Below are 24,561 nucleotides of genomic sequence, written 5' to 3'. Positions count from 1 at the left end.
ATAATACCCACGCTTTTTGCACCATTTCATTGCAGAAACGGAGAATTGACCTTCTCACCATACTAAAATTCAGCTCATTACTACAAATCTAGTACTACACCGAACGTACTTCATTGGGGGTCATACGAATTCTTCTATGGAAGAAAACATTGCGAACAATCAAGAGTTTGATGAATAATAACATAAAATGTACCAAAATTCTTATTGCCACTTACGTCACTTTGCAGCAGAATGTCAGTTTGGACGTGAGTTTGAATCACCAGTTTGTGTTCCTTCACTATACAATCCACAAAAGTATCTTTATCTTCCGAAGGCAGCGGTATCTTCATCATATATTTCGATGGTTGATTCATCGGTACTGGCTTCTTTAACGAAAAGCGCAATCGTCGCCTTAGTTCGATCATCTCCTTGCTTCCATTTATGCCATTCCGTCGGCAGTTACTGGTTTGGCATCTGCTTCGAGATGTGTTTCCACAGACCTTCACGAATAGGCAGCATTTCGATCCGGAACTTCCAGGCTTCATAATTGGCGTTATTCAGATGCTCCATGATCATTTTGCTTTCCGCAAGATATCCAGGACAAACTGCAGGTGAATTCCCGGGAATATCTCTTGTAGAAATCCCGGGATAACTTAATTGAAAAATTATGGCATCACTGGTTTGACAGTTCGCTCGCGCTCGAAGTTGTACTAAAATGAGAGCACTCACCACTCAGGGGTGAGTGACCTGTTTTGTCAAAAATGCAACTCGATGTTCTCTCACCCAGAGGTGTGACAAGAAAAACTGGCCATCTCTTTCACTCTACCAAACTTATCAGCATTAATAAATATGACGTCACATTTGATCTCGCCCATTAACATCAAAAGAACGAAAGACTAAGCAGGCTTTTCATCGTCACACCTTCCGTTCAACCACATCGTTCAAAGCAGATTTTTTCCGCTCCTCCCCCACCCGACCAGTCCACTTCGTGTGTTGTGTGTTGACTGCTGACGGACGGTCGACTCTCGAACCAAAACTTTTGACGGACGACGAGAACCGCGGCCGCCAGCCAACGAACGGGAGTCGCGAAGAGAAGAAAAACCCAAAAGTGCAAAGAAAAAGATGGCAACCGCTGCTGCTGCTGGAATTTTCAACTGATCGGAAAAGTGCGAAAATCTCTGGTTCCTAGTGTGCAAATCGCAGCGGAAAAAGTGCATTTCGGTCGGACGTTGCGCCCCGGATGGGATTTCGACCGTGGCAAGGTAAGTCCGGGTGGATTCGGGTAGTGTTTTCCTGTCTGTTTTGGGGGCGAGGGCCGAATCCGTGTGTGTTCTGGCTGAACTGGACGACGATGGGTGTCAACGACGGGAAAGAACGAAAAAGAAGACGTCAGTCGGTCCGTCGTCTCGCGCAAAGTTTTGATTCGGAACGGTGGGAAATCGCGGATGGAGCGATTCCGTGGAACCGCGGATGTTTGCTTCGCGGGCAAAACATTACCAATCGAACCGACGGCGCTATTTTAATTGATGGTTTTGCAGAAGTTGCGGGCCTTGCCTAAATTGCATAATTAGAGCGCTAGAGACGTTCGTCGGCTCGCGCAGTTTGTGGGTTTGTACGGTTTTTGGTCGCGGGAGGGTGGGAGCCGACGGACGATTCAGAGCAGTCAGTGAATCGAAGTAGGCCCCCATTAGAGGGGCAAAGCGCGAGCAAAAGAGAACCCGAAAGAAAGTGGCAGCAGAAGAATCGAATCGAAATTGAAATTCCGCTGTACCTACGCTGTGTTGTGCTGTGCTCTGTAATGTGTGCATATCGGCCGCGCGGCAGTGAGGAGTTCGGAGTTGGTTTGCCCTCCCTCGCGCGTGCTCCACCAACCGGTCGTCTCGCCCATACGTACGATCGCGCAATGCCTCTCTTCGTCCAGGGGTTCACAATCGTGTTGTGTGTCGTTTGCTACCAGCAAATGAGTAAACTTTGTTAGATAAAAATAGATTGGTGAGCTCGTTCCTAGTAATACATAAGGTAAAATATCAAGTAAACCAATTCCAATTTTACATAGGTTTACATAAATACAAACTTTAGAGGCACAAATTTGATGTACAAAACATCGAATCACGCTGCTTTTGTCCTCTAAGGAATTACTCGATTTTAATAAGAAAACGCATAAAAATGTCTAATCTAGTTGTTGGCATATGTGTTATATGGAAGTAAGCGATGGTTGCGGAGCTTGTTGGAAGTTCTACAAGTTACGGAGTTTGCAGTTAACATGTTGCAGTTGACAAGCGCCCTTTGTTCGCGACAGACCTTTCTTTTCGACATTCTTGTTCATCACAGCTTCTCTCTGTTGCGAATATATTTTGCATCGATGCAAGATATCTTCGCACAGAAGAAATACACTAGTCGTGGACTTCGGCATGTTACCGAAGCGACCCGGCTTGTAGCAAGTCTAAAAAATTCTTAAGGAATTCATCAAAGTGGACTTGTCTGATGTGAGGAACATTCAGCTACACAACATCAAAAACTGTTTGGCGATTGAGATGAACGATATAGGCGTAGCTCCACGGCTACAGAAGCAACACCACCTTCAGCACTATTTCAGGCTTAAAGGAACCAGATATTATATTCCAGTATACGTGGATGGTTTCATTACCAGCGTCAGGGTTCACGATCTTCCACCCCAAATGGATAACGACGTCATCTCCGACCACCTGCAGGAGTACGGGAAAGTGATCTCTATACAAAATAAAGTGTGGAAGAATTATTTCTTGGGGGTACCGAACGGTGTGAGAATTGCCCGTATGCGGATGGACAAATCGATATCATCGCATATATGTAGTAGTGAATAACCACAGCACTAGTTGCGCAAAGCGAACAAACAACGTCTCGTGGCACCAAGAAGCAATCGCAAAGAACACCCTCCAGCTTGGCTCATGAACACGATATCGACAATGACATCGTCGACAGCGACTCACATTGAAAGCGACGATGACCACAGTTACGACGAAAATGTTAACAACAACGACCACGGATCGAACCCGTGAAGATAACGTTAGTTCTTAAAGCCGCCGCATGTCGCGCGTGCCCCAACAGAAAAAAAATACGGTGGTTTCTGCTTAATGCAACCGCCCATTCAAATCGATTATGACTCGAAACCGCAGCAGCTTCAACAAATATCTGCATCACTGGCACAAGGAAATCGGGGCGCCGAGATTCAACCGCTATTCGCCGTGCTGAAGTGCAACTATCAGTTGTAAGCCGACGACCTGCAGATATACGTTTCAGGACCAATAGCCGAAATTGATGAACTCATCAGCAAAATAAACGACGACCTCGATGTAATCACACGTTGGGCCACTAGAAACTATCTGTACCCGAACCCAAAGAAGACCCAGGCCATCATCTTCAGTAAAACTAGGACGGTTGTACCGAGAACGGATATTGTTTTTGGCGGAGAAACTGTACCTCTGTCCGACAAAGTCGTCAACCTTGGCATCGCAATGGACAGTAATATGACCTGCACCCAACAAGTCAACAGCGTGGCACAGAAGGCGTTCAACATCTTAGAACATTCCGTCGGTTCCCGCCGGTTCTCTCCATAGCTACACGGCGGAAGCTTGTCCAGGCCGTGATCATGCCGGTTTTCACCTATGGGGACACAGTGTACCATCCCGGACTCTCTCAAGCACTGAAAAAACAGCTTCACCGACGTTTCAAATCTGCGGTGCGGTTCGTTTATGGTCTTCGACGACGGGAAACAACAGCCACGGTTAGGAACAGTATTCTCGGGCATGCTTTGCCTACTAACTACCATATTCGAATGACGGCAACCTCCTGGAATACATCCAGGACCATCTGGATCGTGGACAGCAGCGAACCAGAACGTTTGTTGTTCCAAGACACACGACAACGACCAAGAAAAGTGTGTTGATTGCCGGAGTTTCACTCTGGAATAGACTAGCACTGGACGTGAAGCAGAAGCCAACCATCACAGCCTTCAAAAATGCAGTCAGAAGCTCAGACCGATTCTAGATGCAGCTGTATTCTAAATATTGATTAGTCTTTTTCCTTAATTTTACTTCAAATTTGTTTATGTTACTTTTGATTCTAGTTTGTTAGTTTTATTTTGTTCTTCAACAATGTTTCCCATGCCAGAATCCTTGACCTCATGTAAAGTAGCAACTAAAAAGTTATCGTTTACAATAAAACAACAAATTACAAATGAACAACAGGATCATCTCGAAGCGTTCTGGAGCTGGTTTATATCGGATATTTGTGGCGATAAAAACACACCCGTAGAGGTTCCACATACTTCATGACCATGATAAATGAATGATCACGGCGGTATACTTTCTGAGTCGGAAGCAAGAAGCGGTTGACAAGATGAAGCATTATCAGGATGGTAGAAACGCGTTTTGAAAAAAAGGCCTTCAATCATACAATCGGATCAGTGCGGTGAATACAAGTCCAAGGTACTCGAAAAATTCTTCCGTACTAAAGGGATTACTTCTCAGTCCACCGCTGCCTTTTTCCCGCAGCAGAATGGAGTCGCCGAAAGGAAAAATCACAGCCTCGTGAACATGACCAGATGTCTCGTAACCCGAGCAGGAATGAATAACTGCCATATAACTAGAGCATACCAAAGTCAGGTATCAGGCAGAAAAGTTACATTTGCCCCTGAGACTCGTCAGTGTCAATGTTTTCGACCGAAACATTCCCGTCAGTTCACCTTCGAGGAAACCTTCAATAAATTCAAGGAAATGTTCAGCACCGGGATTTCGCTCTTCATCAAACAGTTTCAATGTTTTCAGCTAACTGTTATTCGAAATTGAGCTACTGTCTAATGACAGTCAGCCATACCAACCTTAACAATAGGAAACTAAATGTAAATAGCATAAAAGTGGAATAAACTGGGATTCGTCCTCTTTCGTGTTTGAAACATCAACACAGAAACAACTATATTCGTTCTACCAAGCTCGACACATATTCCCGCAGTCACTTAATATGGCCTCATCGTCGGACATAGTACTAACGAAAAACGATGCGGACGAGTGTGTGACTTGCGCGGGAAAAGTCAATAAGACCTGTGAAGATTCGGAACTGAACAAGCTCACTCCAGATCAGTTCAAGAGCTTTGTTTTGATTTGCAAACTTCGCTCAACGAGTGACGAGGATATTCGATCACGGCTTACTTTCGAAGCTTGAAACATTCCGCTCATCACGGAATGTAAGCTTTTTGTTATAACCAAAAGGAGCAACGCGACGACATTTAAATAAAACACGTCTGTTTCAGTCAACAGATAAAACATTTCACCTTTATTCCACCTATTCGGATACATTGCTATTTCTAAGATTCTGAGCAACTCCTCTCAGAACTCATTTCCATTAAAGGTGGTATTACACTACCACAACACCTCTTCCCTTTAGACAAACACTACGTATGCTCAGAAGGTCAAATGTTAACATCCAACAATAAAGTAATCAAATGTGTTCATTCATTATTATCTTGCAAATCAGAACGCAAGATCTACTTGCATATCCAAACACATGAAAAAGAGTAGTTTCTATAGATTATTAACAGTTACTTTTTATCAGATTATTAGAACCTGAAATTATCGTTCATGGTTTAATTTTCACGTCATATCATGCTTAAAATTCTACAGCTTTATCTTAATAGATCAAATAATTTCTATCTTTTTGACTTGTTCCACATTTAGTGCAATCACCCTAGAAGTAGAAACAGAGTAAACAAAAAAACGAAATACGTGTGTGACACTAGCAAACACAAAACGCACAGGGCAACGATGAGGAAGGTTCCGTAGGTTGTCTGGGTTTCTTAACCTGCCATCCAGTGTCAGCGACAGCCGCCGGTGCTCATACTATAACGAACTTTTCTCCGGTATGCAATTACAATGAAGTAGAACCAATGCACCATTCAATTTTCGTAATACACATTCCATCTAGGGCGCGACTATGTGTCGTTCTGCTGCTGACCGATCCACACTCCTTCCATCTCAAGTCCCGGCGCTCACAGTAAACACCACTAGCTTCGCGAGATCGTGTATCACCCAAAGCTCATCATCGTTGGTGAAGTATAACGGGTGCTGTGTGCACTCGTTGGACGGCGTCGTCGTCGTGCTTGCACTCTTGAGATCGATCTCAAGTAATACTTATGACACACATGTGATACAAGAATCACTGTACAATTGCGCTTGAAATGAGTGCCATACTGAAAATTCTCTCAGTTCAAGTCAGTCTTGTTAGAATTTTCTTGACACTGCGTACCGTTGTACAGGAATCACACTCGTATCACATGTCTGTCCGGGGTATAACTCATGCTCACCATGAGCAAATGGCGAAAATCAATGCAGAACATCAAAAGGCAAAATCCAGCAGAAAACAACTGACTGAACGAAAAAGAATCATTGGCGATTCAAAATGGCCAAACAAATACTATGTTCTAGCATTGAGACATCCAAATAAAATTAATAAAAAATGTGTTCTTCAGCCTATCACCTAAACCAAAACTTGAATGCCGTCAGAAAAAAAAACAAATAATTTGTTTTCAGTTTCAAATCAACTATACCTGACCAGCACCAAAAGGTTGCGTGAATAAAAAAGAAACACAAAAAGATGCCATCGTGCAAAGTACGGTTGACCCGTAAAATAAATAGCCCAAAAATACGCGGATAAAGTTTCACAACAAAAAAAAAAACATTTACACAAAAAAAACACGCGTAAAATAAAATAGGCTAAACACTTTGGCTACTTGAAGACAAAAAACCACACGGTTTACATTCACGCCATACAAAAATAAAGTACAAAACCGTTGCTCACACTAATTGCACAACCCAAACAAAGCACGCATTCCAAACGAAAAAAAATGAGGATTTGGTGGCCAAGCCATCATTTTGATGGCAATTTTATCCTCGTACGCCACTGTTATAACCAAAAGGAGCAACGCGACGACATTTAAATAAAACACGTCTGTTTCAGTCAACAGATAAAACATTTCACCTTTATTCCACCTATTCGGATACATTGCTATTTCTAAGATTCTGAGCAACTCCTCTCAGAACTCATTTCCATTAAAGGTGGTATTACACTACCACAACACTTTTCAAAAAGCACTAGCATGATATAACTATCGTGGAACAGAAGCATACTTCGATCAGATCCGTCAAACAGAATAAGCTTCAATCGAACTCATGTGTGTCAAAAACCAAACCTAGTGGCAATTCAAGCATTCCCAAGACACTGTTGACAGTTTGGCGGCATCACTTCGTTCGCGATTGTTCGTTCTCCAACCATGTTTGTAAGGATTGCAAGCAAATCGGACACAAAGAGGACTACTCTGCCTATGATCGAATAACTGTCCCATATGAATAGGAAACCCAGCAAGTATGGGACTGATATGTGATCATACGCAGTACTGCGGTTGTTATTCAACAAAGACATCCACCAAGGAGAAAAAGAAGTCAAAGGTCAACGGTGTTTTCGCAATCAACCAGGTTAGAAGTGAGTCTCGGCGGAAGTTCCTGAGCCATTGTTGGTGATCTGCAATCAAGTTCAAGCCTCTCAACCAACATAATCTAGTACTACAAGTTTTCCGGCAAGTATTAGGACACTGCAAAAAAGAAAAGGTACGCTTGGTCGTCCCTGTTTGGAAGAAGCATGAATGGAAGCGTATCCTTCGGAGATCACGAAGAACTACTTTAAATGCCACAATATCTGAAATCTGTCCTTATTGTTCGCGAACTTTCGGATTCGTTCAACAACTCACAATAAATAATTCCGCACGCTGTGTAGGTGACCTTCGTTCTCTAAACAAATGTAAGAACTGAACGAACAGGTTTTGAATATCGGAGTTAGATATGAGCAGCCAAAATCAGTAATCTACTATTTCTGTCAAATACAAGGACACCAAAAGGAGTGTTGGACATACTTGTGGGAGGAAAATTTCAGGAAGAAGTCAAGCAATGAAAGAGCGAAATTGGAGCGTGGAAATTAAGCAATTAAAGCGTGTACGTTTATGGGATGAATCCAAAGCAACGGTAATGTATCGAAAGCATAGGATGGGGGTCCCCGATGCGACTTCTCCCTTTGCCAACGATCAACAATTGTTCCTGCCTATAGGCAGTGCTGTGCATCAAGTCATTCCTGCGGCAGATGGAAAAGCAATTTGTATTGTCGTGCTTATCTTTTATTAGAGTCCTGCGGCGGTCGCACGCTCGCAAGGCATACCGCCGCATGACAGTCGCAAGGCAAAACAAAAGAAAAAGTGTTCCCGCCAAAAACAAAATCACGTGGGTTTCGCGAAGTGACAGATGTTCTTGAATGTATTTGTGACGAACGGCAAGAGTGGCTCAGTGGAATGAGTGTTCTTGCTGTCAAACCCCATATAATGGAATTATATACTTTTAAATCTAGTGACGCTGTTATGATTAGTGACTGTCGCGCAAATATCAGAAGCCAGAGGCAGATAATCGCCATATTCTGATTTTTCTTGAGAGGCATAATATACACGGTATACCGTCGTGAATAAGGTACGCCGCGGTTCCAAGGGAAAAAAATCCAAGTCTGACGAAGCTCCAAGAGGAAAGAGTTTCCAAAGGAATTCCGGAAGAAGTTCCAGAAGCAATCCCGGAAGGAGCTCTTGACGCAATCCCAGAAGTAGTTCTTGAAAGAATCTTGGAATGAGCTCCTGAAAGAATCCCGAAGACTTTTTTGGAGGACTACTGGAAGATGTTCTTGTAGGATTCCTGGGAGGATCTCACAAAAAATCCTGAAACTCGCATGGAAGTCCAGGAACGAATCCCTTACGGACTTTTGAAAGGAGTTTCTGAAGGAACCTCGGGAAAAATTCATGAAGCAGGGGTGAAATTAACGGAATTCCCAATAATATTTTTCAAGAATACCTTCTGAAAGTAAAAAAAAAACTCCTTAACAAATGCCGGAAGAAATTCCTTGAAGTCTCAGAAGGAATCTGAGAACGAGTTTCTGGAGGAGATTTTAGGAATCTCATAAGGGATCTTCTAGAGGAACCACAAAAAGAAAGCTCAGTTCCTTGAGAAATCACTGAAGAAAATCCTAGAGGATGCCTAGAATTGGCTTCTTTAGCGGTGTTGAGATAATTCCATATTCTGAATCTGCATGCGAAACTGAGCCGAAATCCAAATTTTCATGCATTTTGGTGCCCGGGAACCAATTTAAAAATCAGTTTGAAGTTTGTATGGGAGCGATTTGTCGAATCACCCCTCGTCGCGTTTTGTACTGGGAGGAGCTGTCAAACAGTTACCCAGCTGTCAAAAGGTGATTTCAAAAAATCTCTTTGAAATTGATTTTAGGTACCACAATAAAGTTCTAAAAATCTGAAAAAAATCATAGTGGCTCAAAAAAGGGTGCTCTTTCGCATAAAATAAAAAAATCAATACATTTTTCTTAATTTAAAACCCCAATTGTGAAGAAACCACGAAAAAAAAAAATGCTTGAGGAATCTCAAGAAATATTTCTGGCGGAATTCCTGGAGGAATCTCGGAATCAATCCCTAGAGAAGTTTCTGGAAGAATTTTGAAGAATCTTTAAACAATTTAAATTTTAGATGTTTTTGAGATTCCTTCAAGAACTCCTCTGAGGATTTCTACAGTAAGTATCTGGACGAGATTCTTCCAGATATTTTTTCTGGGATTGCTCTAAAGCAATCTCTTCCGGATACTTACTATAGAAATCCTCACAAGAGCTCTTGAAGGGATCTCAAAAGAAACACTTGGGAGCTTCTGAAAGAATCCTAAATAAAACCCCGAAATAATCTCATCAAAAACACCCTGAGAATACCACAAGAAACTCCTGGAAAAATGTGGTGAAATCGCGAAGGATTTCTTAGAGGAATCCCGGATGGAATTCCTGAAGGTATACATCCATGCCGTTATCAAGTTACAGATCAATAACGCCTTCCTCCTCGTAGCCTACTTATTTTTCCATACCTAACATACGCTTCATAGCAACATCAGAGACTCCTTACTTCCCCCTATAATCATAGGTAATTGATGGAAGGTCCACAAAAAGCTGGCGAAAGTCCGAATCGTAAATAACTAGTCCACGAAACGTTCAAGACAAATTTACCTTAACAACCGCTTTACACCGCGGTTGCATCGCAGACTCTGCTTCAGAGTTTCAGATGTTCTTGGTAGAGATTGAACGGCAGCACTTGGCGTCTAGAATTCAATTGATGAATTGTGAAATTAAGCTGACATGTGAATGCTGGGAGTTAACTTTGGGAGTAATCAAACTTTTAGTTGGATATTGGCCAATGCAATGTTGAGGCATTCACCCTTTGAAGCCGGAATTTTTCCAAGCGTTATTATGGACTTTTTTCTACGTTTTTCTATAGTTTTGGTGGTGAATAGCATAAAAACGGTAGAATATTATGCAGTTTTTATTTTTTTTTTCTGGATATCCTAGGTCATCCAAATTATTCTTAAGTTTACATACTTAAGTCCACGGGTGTAACGGTAACTTCTTTCATTATACAAACTTACGATCTGTAATCTGTCATGTCAAGTAAGTCTTCTGGAAGATAAATAGACAATACCGTCGTGCGGGGCTTCTTTATACACTTTTTCATGGTTTTTCAACTGTATGACATTATAACTCCCAGAGTAGTGAATGGATTTCCACAATTTTTATACACAATAATTGTGAGTATATATGTAGGATGCATGCAAAATTTGAACTAAATCCATCAATAAACAAAAAAGTTATTCATACACCAATCGGACACATCTCATATAGAACCGGATGGGGGCTACTTTGGACATTTTTATCTATAACAAAACTGCATTTCAATTTTCAGGGTTATTTAGAAAACTACTTTGTACCAATACTGTAGTATACTATATGGTCATGATTTCAATAAAAATATGCGTTTTAAGATGGTTCTGTGCTTCCTTTGGTATTATGAGCAGCGTGATTTTGCTATATAGATAGCCTGAAAAAAGGGACCGTCAATCCTTAATTTAGGTAAAACGGTCATTTATAATGTGTAACGATATAAATATTCGATTGTTTATGCTACGTTGATACATTTTGAATGAATTGACCAACCCTTTGAAATTTATGAACTGTAGAAACAGTGCTTACAGACCAAATGTTCTGATACGTTATGTTTATTTTATTGATTTATTTGATGTTTTTTCGCGTCCTGACAAGCAATAAACGGTCTGTTTCAAAAATATTTTCAACCAAATGAAGGGAAAACTACCCGAATAAAAAATACAGTAGAAAAACCGAACGTTATATTGTAACAGTACTATTTAGAACCATATTTTTACAATAGACACCACTGTAAAAATAAAAATACAAATACAATAAGATGTAATGTAGGACACCATACCGTGAATTGTAAATAAGATTTTTACAATATGTTATACAGGTTGTTAAGTATCGTAACAATATAAAAAAATATTTTTTTCCATATATATTTTTTTGCAAAACCATACATTTTATTGTTAATGAATTGTTCAAAATACTGATACGTGGGTTTAAATATACCGTACATTGTATGGTACATGAATGGTTTTAAACAATAAAATGTACCGTAAATAAATTGTTTTTAATTGTAATTTCACTACTGGTTATACATTTAATCAAATGGTTTTGGAATGGTTCTCTTTTGTTATGTTGTATTGTTTTACATTACATAAACCATATATTGTTAGCCAAGGGCTGAAAGTCTCTTTAATAAAAACAAATCAATCAATCATATATTGTTATATTATCTTGCCATTTTCCTCCTGTTAATGGCATCTTAGGCTTATTAGATTTATTAGAATGCGCTTTGGGAATTCTCCAGAGCGTTTTGGATAACCCTTCATATATAGGATCGCCCACGTCTAAGTCTGAGTAGTCTCTGATTGCATTAACAGTTGAAGCTTAGGCTCCCATGCCCCACCAGCCAGATAACCGGGATTTGCAAACTTAGCATTATTTGTGGCAACACTTTGAGCGGCATGATGGAACTATGCCGAGCGCGCTAAGTGTTATTAGACCACTAATGTAGTTGCATGAAGTGGGTTACGAGGTACATAAGTATCATTACAGCGTGCTTAACCGTTATTGCAATATTGAGGCACCAGTTTGACTAAAGATTGAAATACATTACAACTCATGAGATAACTGTCAAGTTCGATTCAAATATAAGTTAGGTTAAAAAGCGAACCCGCAGACGAACCTATATTAAAAGTCATTTCAGTGTTCAGTCCAGTCCTAGGGGCAAGACTAGGGGCAAGACAGGTACAGCGAGAGTAACTCTGTTATCGAAGTGTTGCTCAGAAATCCTCTGGATTGCTCTGGATCACTCTGCTTTTCCCGAAGTGTTGTCTGATACCTGTGAAAAATCGAGCAGTCTTGCCTGATTTCCCGCTTCGTAGAGACGTTTCTGAATGGATTCGACCAAAAAGAGTTACTCAGGATTGCTTAGAGTTGCTCCGGATTTCACAGTGTCTTGCCCCTAGGGTTGTTGCGCTATCATGGGGAACCAAGCCGCCGAGCCGCCGCTATTGTGTTCAACGAGGCGGCTGGAAGTGGGAACCAGAGATGTTGGCTCGTTATTTTCCTGTGGGCAGTATTGCGGTGACAGGAGGCTGTGTTGAACTCATCTACTGATTTACGGTAATCTGACCTGCATCTTTCCGGGTTGGCCTACATTGCATTCGTATTTTTCTCATCGCACTCTACACACCTAGCCCGCCCTCAAGCCCGCCATATCTCTTGGACCTTTGCTTGGACCTGCAGTTCTTAGGACATCTGGTTTACCACTGATTTAAACATGTTATTGGCATTAACCCTTTGGAGTCGGAGGGGTCATATATGACCCCGGCGATGAAACCGAGCATAACAAACGTGTTCGACACCAGCGAGGTTGCGTCGACAGCGGTGAAAAAAAATCGATTCCAAAAGGTTAAATTGATGTTTCAACTTATTCACTTTTTTCTCTTTCCTTTCCTTTGCATCAAAAAAGTCACAAACATCAACAAAACAAAGCACGGAAAAAATCTTAAACTGAATAAATCTGGTGTTCGATTTGAATAGGTCGAATCTGCATAGGAATCATAGCAAACATACGACATATTCAAATCGAACACCAGAAATAATTAAAAATTCACGGAAAAATAATGTTTCGGAAAAGTGAATGGTTCAAACGTAAGAAAAACAGTATAATTTATTGTTACATAAAAATCCAATGTAAATGTATAGTATAGCGAACCATTTCATTACAATACACTTTATTGTAGCTGGTACACTGTATGGTGCAGGAATGGTTTTCACCATACACCCTATGGTTAGTTTTTATCCGGGTATTGCTTCATAATAGTCCCAAAGACATCAAACAGATTTGAACCATATTTTGAATTCAAAAAATCCATATTCTAAAGTGTCCAAAGTAGCCCCGCATTTCAAAAGTAGCCCCGCACGACGGTATCAGATCAGTCGGGATATCTAAGGTCATCAAAAGTGTTCTTGAGTTTAGATCCTAAAGTCTACTCTCACAAGCCACCGCTTGAGATGAATAATCTGTCAGCATGAGTAGTGTTTTGATGATTGAGAATGAAAATTGGTTTAGCCGCTCACGAAAGCTCTCTGACTCTGTCAGTTCTCACATCGAGGAACTGAAAACGACCGCCGCAGTCATTCATTTTCGGCTGAAAAACTGGCACTGAGACTGATATTTAGCAGGGCCTGCTCGAGAGCCTTTCTTTGTATGGGAGTGGAACTCTCGAGTGCTTTTTGAGTGTGAATGGACGTGAGAATCACAACAAGCAATTATTGGAGTGTTGGACGAACTCCTTGCTGCACGACACACTCTCGCTCTCTGCTGTTGAGGATTTGCGTTGTGAGTTCTGAGTTTTATTTTCACTCCTCAGAAAAACGCCGAAATTGCTTCCTCATTTTCTCGCGAGGGAGTTTCTGTCAAGCCCAACTGTAACTTCTTTCAAATTATACAAAGCTACGATTTGTAATCTATCACGTCGAGTAAGTCTTCTGAAAGGTTAATATACAACATCAGATGAGTCGGGATATACTAGGTCATCCAAACTGTTTTTGAGTTTAGATTCTAAAGTCTACGGGTGTAACGGTAACTTCGTTCATTATACATAGCTACCATTTGTAATCTATTATGTCCAGTAAGTCTTCTGAAAGGTTAATAGACAATATCAGATCATCAGGATATCCTAGGTTATCCAAACTGTTCTTGACTTCAGACCATAAAGTGTTCGGGTGTAACGGTAACTTCTTTCATTATACAAAGCCACGATTTGTAATCTATCATGTTAAGTAAGTCTTTTGAAAGGGTAATAGATAGTATCAGATCAGTCGGCATATCTTAGGCCATCCAAACTGTTCTTGAGTTTAGATTCAAAAGTCTACGGGTGTAACGGTAACTTCTTTCATTAAAAGCTATGTAACACTACGTAACGTAGTGGCAAAAGCTATTATCACAATTGTCGACCTGAAGCTAATGTTAATCTGAAATATCTCAAAACAATCTTGAAATGACTCATGATATGCCAGGAGGACTAGAGATTACAGTTTAATGTTCCATCTCAAAAGTAGGATAACCTGCGTCTGGAGCCACTGAGTACGAAAATTTAAACACACCACACGGAAAAATATTATAACCCAAAGAATAAGTTTTAAAAACTCAAATTTGGCTAAACTGCTTAAAGTTTTAACTCAAAGTTGGGTTGTTTTCTCCCTCGCAATGTTGTCGAAAACAAAGAGAGAAGCACCGACGCATCCGCTGCTCTTCCGTGGAAGAAGCCAAATTTGGGTTTTCTTGAATTAACCCAAATTTGCGTCATTTGAGGCCTCCGTTGGGTGAAAATAACTTACCACTGGGTTAATTTTTTTGCCGCTCTCAAACGAGAACTACTCACTCACCACTTTCGCTGTTTAACGCAAATTTGAGTTATTCCACGGAAGACCGGGATTGCGTCAAAACAACTTAAATTTGGGTTGATTTGTAGTTCAGTGCATACGTTTTCCACTTCTTTGAGAACCACTGCCTCACGCGCGTCACTGATAGCTCGTCGAAAAGTGCTGAACAGTGAACAGTAGGTAAGGTAGTTGTTGGAAGCCTGCGGAAGGTAGTCTCTGCCTCGCGCGCAACGGGGTGGGCGGCATCGAAAACATATCGCTGGGTGTGCTGTGGTTTACTCCCATGATAGTCAGTCCCATACTATCAGCAGCGCACCGTAATGTACAGTAGACGTTCGATAAGTGCAACATGTTTACGTTTCAGTTACCGAATGCAATTCGCTAACTGCAACGACTGACAGCCGTCAAACAGTTGTCAATTGCTGTTGAACGCAGCCAGAATGCACTCAAAAACTTCGCAATGCAGCTGTAGTGCATCTGAAAAACATCGCAACTCTGTTGACGTTTCGTTTTTGACAGATAGCGGTGCGATAACTGCAAAATTGTTGCACCTAGCGGACTTGCAGTTAAAAAGCATTGCAGTTAAACCGTTTGCACCGAGCGAACGTCTACTGTAGTGCAGTTCTTCTTCCTCCTCGCGATAGCTGGCGGCATGCGTGGAGCATAAAATGCATACGATTGCGCCTCTCTGTTCGTCCGTCTGCATATGTGTACATATACTGCTGTCGAGTTGTTGACATCGTATGCTAGCTGGGCTACAGGCATCGCAGTAATGAACGCGACACTGACTGTGGCGTTCTTCTTCGTTTCTGTTTGACTGTTGGTGTTCCGGTCATGTTGGTTGGCCATAGTCGTCGCTGTTGTCGTTTCATGCACGAGGTTTGTTTTTATTTGTTCCTGGAAGACGGTCAACGGAGCATCGACTCTGCTGTCCCGTTTTGTTTTATGTGCTTGATTATGTCTGGCTGATGTGGGATAATTTGTTTCACTTTATGTGTGCGGTTAAATAATTCAAATTAATTCTAGGATAGTTCTAAATTTGAGTTTTTGTTATTTTTTTTAAATATTGCTGTGCATATCAAGTTCTACAAGTTGTGCACATAAAGTTTTTACTGAAACTCCGCCAGCCATTTGTTTAAATTCGCGCTAATACAGCTTTATTGCTGTTTGTTTGTTTCACCCTGTTTCCCCAAGTAACAGAACTAGCTGAACAACAGTTTCTTAAGCTAAATGCTAAAGTTTGCTTAAGAGTAGTTTGTTCCACTCTTGTACAGGAAAAATTTTTGTTGGGTCGTATATTGGAGTTCATTCAAATATTACTCCCCCTCCCTCCCCCCTCAGCGTTATGTAATATTTTAACGAACCCTAGTCCTACGATGATATGCATATAGATTGGTGAACTCGTTTTATGATATTTTGTTGTGAAAATGGGATTCAATAATCTTCTGATGTATTTTGCATAGTTGTGCATTTTCTTGATTGTATAACATTTCGCGGTAAACCACTTCGCGGTAACCTATTTCGCGGTGTGCCATTTCGCGGTATGACATTTCGCGGATGATACCATTTCGCGGTATGCCGTTTCGCGGTGGACCACTTTGCGGTCTGCACCGTTTCGCGGTCAGCCATTTCGCGGTTTGTACCAATTCGAAAAAAACTGCTAATGGAACTAAGAAGGGTGAACTATTCGATCATTGTGTGTAAGGGGTCGTTTATAAATCACGAAAACCAAAATTTGAACAACTCAGATCCCCCTTCTCTCTCTTGTCATCTTTTGACCATATAAAATTTCGAAAATTGTATGGAGCGTGGACTTTGACCAGACCTCCCTCTTCCAAAATGTCTAAGTGGTTTATGAGCGACCCGAATTTGTTTGTGCATTTGTGCATGTATGCGAAAGAACGGAAACATTAACCAACAGGCAAACATCAGTTTCAACATCGACTTAACACCTAAAATATAAAGTGGATATTTGAGTGCTGCTTTATGCGTGTGGAAAAATCAGCACACTTGGCAAAGTGTGTACTGATAGCTTAAGGCTGACTCTCGAAGTGCTGAATGCACATAAGGCTGTAACAATGTCAGCATTACTTAAGGTTGCAATAACAAAAGGCTGAAGATAGAAAATGATGAACATTCTAGAATGCATACGTCGTTGAAAATATTCTCATAAGAGATTTTTCATTCTTTTTAGCATAGTCTATTCTTTTGAGACATACTATCACGACTATGTGTCACCTGGGAACCACTGTATACTGCGTATAAAAATCGAATGATATTATGCTTATGAGCGTAGTACTGCAAGAGCGGTTTTGTAAGCGACTGCTTTTGTATTAACGACACCAATTGAAAACTAGCCGTATCACTATTTCAATTTTCAACAACAGGCTTTTCATATTTTCGAGATTCAGCCTTATGTATCCAAACATTTGTGATTTCAGCCTCACGTGTTTCGGCCTTTCTCGAACTCTAACTCGAAAGAACAGTTCATGAAAATAAGAAGGGTGAACTATTAGTTAATGGTATGTACATTTGTGCGTGCGTCTATGCTGGCCCATATAGCCGAAGTCGTTAACGCGCGGGTATTCAACAAGACTATACTGAGGGTACGGAGTTCGATTCCCGGTCGGCCAAGGATCTTTTCGTAATGCGAATTATCTTGCTTGTATCAGTCTAAACCAGAAATGTTTAAAAGAAGGGAAAATATTCGATAAAAAAGTTAGCAGCTTAACAATAAACTCAAAAGAACGACATATTAATAAAAGAAGGGAACATATCCTTTGATGATATCACTAGTAGAATGCCAACAACTATCCTTACAGTGTAACTAGAAAGAACAGCCTATGTTTAAAAGAAGGGCAATTATTAGATGAAAACATTGGCAGGTTGATGCCGAAAACTATTTTAAAAGATAACTCGAAAGAACAGCCTATGTAAAAAGAAGGAGGAATTTACTATTTGTGGAAATTTTCTTCAATGCAAAAATTGCGACCTGGCTATGTAGGGCCTGGGACCATTTGGGCAGGGGGGCTATTTTGGGCACTTGCTGTTATAACTCAGTCAATTTGAAACCAATTGACTTGATTTCGAAAATTCAAGTCAATTGGTTCAACATTGACTGAATTATAGCAGCAAGTGCCCAAAATAGGCCACCCTACCCAAATGGTCCCAGACCCTATTATACAACAAATGATTTAGCATTTTTCCCAATCAAAGAATATTCTTTAAATATCAAAGCAGCCAAATTTGTATTATTTAAATACAATAATCTATCATTTTATTTAATAATTGTATGTATGCATGTGTACGCGTTGGCGTGCGTGCGTATCTTGAAAGACTTGCTCACAATGTGTGAATATGCTTAAGAGATAAACTAAAATTAGGAACCGATTAATACCGCGAAACGGTATACCGCCAAATGGTAAACCGCGAAATGGTAAACCACGAAAAAGTATAGACCGCGAAACAGAAAACCGCGAAATGGTTCAAACCGCGAAATGGTCCACCGCGAATTGGTTGACCGCGAAATGGTTTACCGCGAAATGTCGGACAACCCATTTTCTTATCAAAAATAATATAGAATAAAAAAGTTAATTATGATATTTTTTTTAATTTTCTTCCATATTTGCAGATTCTCAACGGTCAGTAGTACTAGTATAGCACAAAGTATGTCCTCTATGGAGCCCCATCATCATCGTCATCATCCTCTCGTTACGATCCAATCGTCCTCCCTGGTGATGCAATCGCAACAGTTCAGTGCCCTTCCCACAGGCACCATCATGGACAACACTGCCCTGCTATCTCTGAAACCTCAAACCTCGGCCGTGTGCTCCGGCAACGGCACCCCATCCTACCACAACAGTGAATCGATGGGTTTGTTCCACACGCTGGAAAAAGCCCACGCCGCCAAGCAGCAAGTCATCATGAACGAGTTCCTCAACAGTCATCTTCCAGCATCTATCCCGGTTGCGGCCACCGCAGCCGCCACCAACGGAAGTCTTTCCAGCACAACCAACGGAAAGAGTCCCCCGCCGGATCAGAACGTTCCGAGCTTGTGCACGGACATCGAACCGGATTCTACGACATCCTCGCTGGGACAGCTTCCGGTCACGCCGGAAAAGAACTGCGGTGCCAAGTTCAAACCACAGGAGGACGTTCTGGTGGAGCACAAAGACGGCCGGTTCTATCTGGGTACGGTGATTGCCATCGGAAATTGTCAGTGTCTGGTGCGGTTCAATGATAACACGGAGTGCTGGTCGGACTTTCGGGAACTGACCAAGCTGAGCGGTGGAGGCGAAGCGGACGATGCTCCGGCCTGTGTGGTGTGCAAGCGGCAACAGCAGAGCGAGGATAGCGTGGAGGTGTGCGAGAATTGCGGCCGAGGCTATCATGTGAAGTGTATGGATGGGAACTTTAAGCGGAACGGATATTGGTTTTGTCGGATGTAAGTAGGGGTTTCTGGCTGGGTCGAAATGCATGTGAAAGCTTAGAATTTATATAAGAAACTAGATTACAACAGGATGTAATTCTAACAACCTAGAAGTAGCTCGGGCGATTTACCCCGAGGGGTAATTCGAGTGATTTACCCCGAGAGGGTAATTCGAGTGATTTACCCCGAGCAATTTACCCCGAGAGGTAATTCGAGCGATTTACCACGAGGGGTAACTCGAGCGATTCACCCCCGAGGGGTAACTTGAGCGATTTACCATTGTAGACATGCATATAGATCATTCGCAGTTCTGAGCATAAGATTAATAACTGATAATTTCAGGTGTGCATCTCCCAATGGAAAACGGAAGGATGTCCGCTATGTTTGTTCCGGCGTGTTATCGGAGTCACTGGATCCTCTGACGGACAAAGCACAACTTCCGTACGATGTAGGTTTATTCTTCGTTGACTTGTAAGCGAACTTCCCAGTTAATAACCGAATCCCCGCATTTCAGATCGACACACTGACGTGGGATCCACTGCATCGCACCAATGTGGAACAGAACTACTGCTACTGCGGAGACGACGGCGATTGGCTACGGGAAATGATCCAGTGCTGCCGGTGTCAACAGTGGTACCATGGTCGATGTATCCGCAGTCTGCAGTATCCAATATTTCTGGGCGATCGATTTTACTTCTTCATCTGTTCGATTTGCAATCGGGGGCACGAGTTTGTCCGACGGCTGGAGGTCAGTTGGCCGGATTTGATCCACCTGGCGCTGTATAACTTGATCGCTCGCAATGGGAAGCGGTTCTACGACGTCACGAAAGCAATTTTTCCGTACGTGGAAGATAACTGGAAAACGTTGCAGATGAGTAGTCAGGTAGGAGTTTGCGATCCTGTATAACGCCAAAGAGAAGTTCGATTCAATCAATCCCGTTTCAGATGAGTAAACTGTCGCCGAACGCCCGCAAAGAGATCATCACCCAAACGCTGGCCAATGATCGGAATCGGTTCAAGTGTGGTAGTGAGGCAAGGAAGGCGGCCACCATGTGGACGCTACGTGTCAACCAGCCACCCAGTCCCCCGAACGTACTAATTCAACCCGGTCAGATCATCACCGAGCACATGCTGACGCAGATGTCGACCGAAAATCGAATCTACCGGTTCCTGCCGAGGGTGTAAGTATGAATGTTTGTTTGTTATCCCTCGGGGAAAATGCTGAGAGTTATCCTTTGCATCCTCGGGGGAGAATCGCTCGAGTAACCCCTCGGGAGTAAATCGCTCGAGTTACCTCTCGGGGGTAAATCGCTCGAGTTACCCCTCGGGGGTAAATCGCTCGAGTTACCCCTCGGGGGTAAATCGCTCGAGTTACCCCTCGGGGGTAAATTGCTCGAGTTACCCCTCGGGGGTAAATTGCTCGAGTTACCCCTCGGGGGTAAATTGCTCGAGTTACCCCTCGGGGGTAAATCGCTCGATTGGAGTACTGCAGTTACCCCTCGAAGTAAATCGCTCTTCATGGTTACTCAGTTTAAAATCCGCGACGTGGAATCTAACTGTCCTATGCCATTCGTCTTCTTGCAGTGCTTTGGAGCGTTCCCTCGTGAACGACGCCCCCAGTCGGGAGAAGATGACCGGCGTCAGTTACTGCTCCCCGCTGGTTTCGGAGGACGACGCCTCGGACGTTTCGGACGACCCCGACCAAGGCAACCAGGAACAGGACAACAGTTCCGATTTTGAAGCTCCGACCGGTGCGGGCATCGGCGGTGGCGAACTTATGGCAGCGTCAACGGCCATCGGAGCCGTTGACCACGGCGTAGGAGGAGCAGGTGCAATCATTGGCAACAACAGTACAGGGAAACAACAGCAACAACAGTCTAGTTCAAATTTAACTGAAGCACTATTTAGTTCCAATGCCAAGGATGGCTTCCAGCTGTTCGGAAGTGGGGTGATCGCAGCTGCAGCTGCTGGTCCGAGTTCAAAACCGCAGAGTGATGCCGGCAGTGTTGCCAGCGGCAGTGGCAATAGGCGAGCGTTCAAGTCGCGCTCGAAGAAGACCGAAAGTGAAAAGTCCTTCGACATCTACGATTCGTCGGACGACACTTCGAGAAACACGCTGGATTTGATCATTCCGCCACCGAAGGATTTCACCGGAAAGAATAACCCGTTTCACCAGGCAACGGCTGCTGCAGTAGCGGCCGCAACAGCAGCAGCTGCTGCTGCCTCAACGGCCAGTAATGCAGCCCTGGCCACCGGACCAGGACTGATGAAGAGTGGTGGTAACGAACTGAAAGACTTGATGCAGAAGGCTAATACCATCAACAATCATGTTAGTCATATAAGTAGTAACCTAATAAATGGGGAACTCCGGGTGGCGCGAATCGTCAAACGGAGGTTAAGCGCTCGCGACATCATGAACGGGTCCAAAAGTAAACGGAGGAAGTTCCGGCAGAGCTCGGTAAGTTGCAATTTTTAAATTCCTCGCCGAATACTTTCATTGATTTCGATCCTGCTTGTTCCAGGTCATCGGTACCACCATTACGGCTATTGCTGCTCCTGCCAGCGCACTTCCAACGCCCGGACAATCGTCGAGCCTCATAGCGTCCCTCTTCAGCCAACCGCTGGACACTAACGGTTGGACTAGCCAAATTCCCCTCAGCCACCTGCTGCCGTCGGCGTCTTCGTCCGGTAGCAGCACCCCTGCCAACTGTTCCTACCAGCAGCCGCAGCCAAACTCGAACGTTCCTCAAGCACTGCCGGCTTCGGTGCTGACCTCAGCTGCTTCCTCCTCGGCGTCGTCGTCCTCAGCCACGACGCCCACATCTCAGGAACCTCCGGCGCCGCCACCGCCACCACCAACAAAACGCAACCTAGCCTCTCACGGTCGGCGTTTGCGCCAACGCCAGGAACGCAACTACAACGAGAATGCCCGGAGGGCCAGCTTTACGGCATCCACAACGCCCGGGTCCAGTTTGCCGGGATCCCCCGTTAAAAATGGAACCACCGATAGTAACAGTCAGGTGGTGCCGGCGGCTGCTGCAGCAACGACAGCCTCCGGAAGTGATCTCCAGTCGTCGCTGAATTTGTACTTCGGCGCCGCCCATCGGATTCTCAGCGGCGAGCGGTTCGTCATCAGGGGCCGGCGGGTTTCGATCTCCGGCAAGGTACAGTATTTGATCGAGTGGGAAGGCTGCCCGGCGACGCAGGTAATGTAAGTGTGCGTTCTCTTTTTTGGGATTCTGGATTTGGTTCGTGTCCCCGATGTGTGGGGTACTGGGTGCATCTACCACTACCTCGGTCTTTAGTTTTCCGGAGAGTTTTTTAGCCTTTCTGTGCCAGTATCAACTAGAAACATGCAGCTTATGAGTGGGGTATTAAGGTTTTTAAATCATTAGAGTAACATTCCAAAGTGATGTAATAAATTGTTCATGTATTTTATTATTTATTGAATACAAAAAGTAGATTATGAATTTTGAACTAATGTATCACAGATATTAAACAGATAGTCTTTGGTCTTACCAGCTATTTCTGAGATAGATCAACATATCTCGAGTTACCCCTCGGGGTACATCTCTTGAGTTACCCCTCGGGGTAAAGCGCTCGAGTTACCCCTCGGGGTAAAGCGCTCGAATTACCCTCGGGGGTAAAGCGCTCAAGTTACCCTCGGGGGTGCTCGAGTTACCTTCGGGGGGCTCGAGTTACTCGGGGTAAATCGCTTGAGTTACCCCTCGGGGTAAATCGCTCGAGTTACCCCTCGGGGTAAATCGCTTGATTGATTGATTGATTTGTCTTTATTAGAGACTTTCAGCCCTTGGCTGGTTCGTCTCTGTAAATCGCTTGAGTTACCCCTCGGGGTAAATTGCTCGAGTTACCCCTCGGGGTAAATCGCTCGAGTTACCCCTCGGGGTAAATCGCTCGAGTTACCCCTCGGGGTAAATCGCTCGAGTTACCCCTCGGGGTAAATCGCTCGAGTTACCCCTCGGGGTAAATCGCTCGAGTTACCCCTCGGGGTAAATCGCTCGAATTACCCCTCGGGGTAAATCGCTCGAGTTACCCCTCGGGATAAATCACTCGAGTTACCCCTCCGGGTAAATCGCTCGAGTTACCCCTCGGGGTCAATCGCTCGAGTTACCACTCGGGGTCAATCGCTCGAGTTACCCCTCGGGGTCAATCGCTCGAGTTACCCCTCGGGGTCAATCGCTAGAGTTACCCCTCTGGGTAAATTTCTCGAGTTACCCCTCGGGGGTAAAGCGCGCGAGTACCCCTCGGGTAAATCACCCGAGTTACCCCTCGGGGTAATGCACTCGAGTTACTCCTCGGAGTAAAGCGCTTGAGTTACCCCTCGGGGTAAAGCGCTCGAATTACCCCTCAGAGTAAGTCGTTTGAGTTCCTCGGGGTCTCTCGTTTAACCACTTGGATCGCCAATTGAACCTGTGGTCTTATGACGATTGTTCATTTTCTTCTTCTGAAGTACTTCCTCGAATTCTCAACGATTTACTTGTAAAATTTCTTTTCAAAAGCTAAAGACTGTATGGTTATTTAGGAACACCTGGCACAGGCTCCACCATGGTCTCTGGAGACACTTCAGCTTCTGGTTCTCAAGCCAAGAGATGTCGTGCGATGATTCATGGTTTGGAAAAAAAAATGCTAGAAATGATATTGATACTCCAGAATACCTGGCATAAGCTGTATTGGCCGACCCCCAACGTAAAAGTTAATTTCTTTAAGGGCACCAATTAACAGAGGCTGGACTGCAATGCGAAAGTTAGTAATCGTTTGAGAGACGCTCCTATTTCTAAACTATGAAATCAGCTCACCATAACCGAAAATCAGGAACGAACACTAGACTGTTTTGTAACGTAATGTAGTTGTCACATGTACGATGGGAAATGTCGTTTCATATGTGTGCAGCACAACCAAATCACTACTTTTGTATGTAGTTTTGAAGTAATGTTACGAAATGAATTAGAAAAAAGAAGTCTGAAGTAAAGAAAACGACAAGTGCAAAGCTCACCAATAAGGATACAAAAACAATGGGAACACTAAGACACACACACACACACAGTAGAACGATAAATCTAGATTTAAAGCAACCGACAAGCGTGAATTGAGTAGATGTTTTATCGCTGAACAGAACTGCCGAAAGTCACCAATAACTATTAATAGAACGGAATGATCATAGTCCTAAGCCTGACAGAGTTAGCTATATTATCACACATACT

The 24,561-nt window shown here is 43.2% G+C and overlaps 1 protein-coding gene across 1 annotated transcript; it reads left to right on the top strand.

Annotated features, from left to right (window-relative positions):
* The first annotated feature begins 927 nt into the window (after positions 1 to 927).
* On the top strand, positions 928 to 23,181 carry LOC109402643 (polycomb protein Pcl). Its single transcript, XM_019675348.3, has 7 exons — positions 928 to 1,241; positions 18,542 to 19,354; positions 19,682 to 19,787; positions 19,854 to 20,222; positions 20,285 to 20,520; positions 20,924 to 21,797; positions 21,862 to 23,181. Exons 2-7 carry the CDS (start codon positions 18,579 to 18,581, stop codon positions 22,552 to 22,554), a joined length of 3,054 nt encoding a protein of 1,017 aa, XP_019530893.3. The 5' UTR covers positions 928 to 1,241; positions 18,542 to 18,578; the 3' UTR covers positions 22,555 to 23,181.
* The last annotated feature ends 1,380 nt before the right edge of the window (positions 23,182 to 24,561 follow it).

This window comes from Aedes albopictus, chromosome 1 (genome assembly GCF_035046485.1).
Source record: "Aedes albopictus strain Foshan chromosome 1, AalbF5, whole genome shotgun sequence".
In the NCBI taxonomy this organism is placed as follows: Eukaryota; Metazoa; Arthropoda; class Insecta; order Diptera; family Culicidae; genus Aedes; species Aedes albopictus.
Note: the sequence above shows the minus strand (reverse complement) of the source record. Positions and strands in the feature narration are given on the sequence as shown.

Coding starts and splice junctions, on each gene's coding strand:
- LOC109402643 (XM_019675348.3), top strand. CDS start 18,579: ATGTCCTCTATGGAGCCCCATCATCATCGTCATCATCCTCTCGTTACG. Junction 19,355..19,681: donor GGATATTGGTTTTGTCGGAT/GTAAGTAGGGGT, acceptor TGATAATTTCAG/GTGTGCATCTCCCAATGGAA. Junction 20,223..20,284: donor CGTTGCAGATGAGTAGTCAG/GTAGGAGTTTGC, acceptor ATCCCGTTTCAG/ATGAGTAAACTGTCGCCGAA.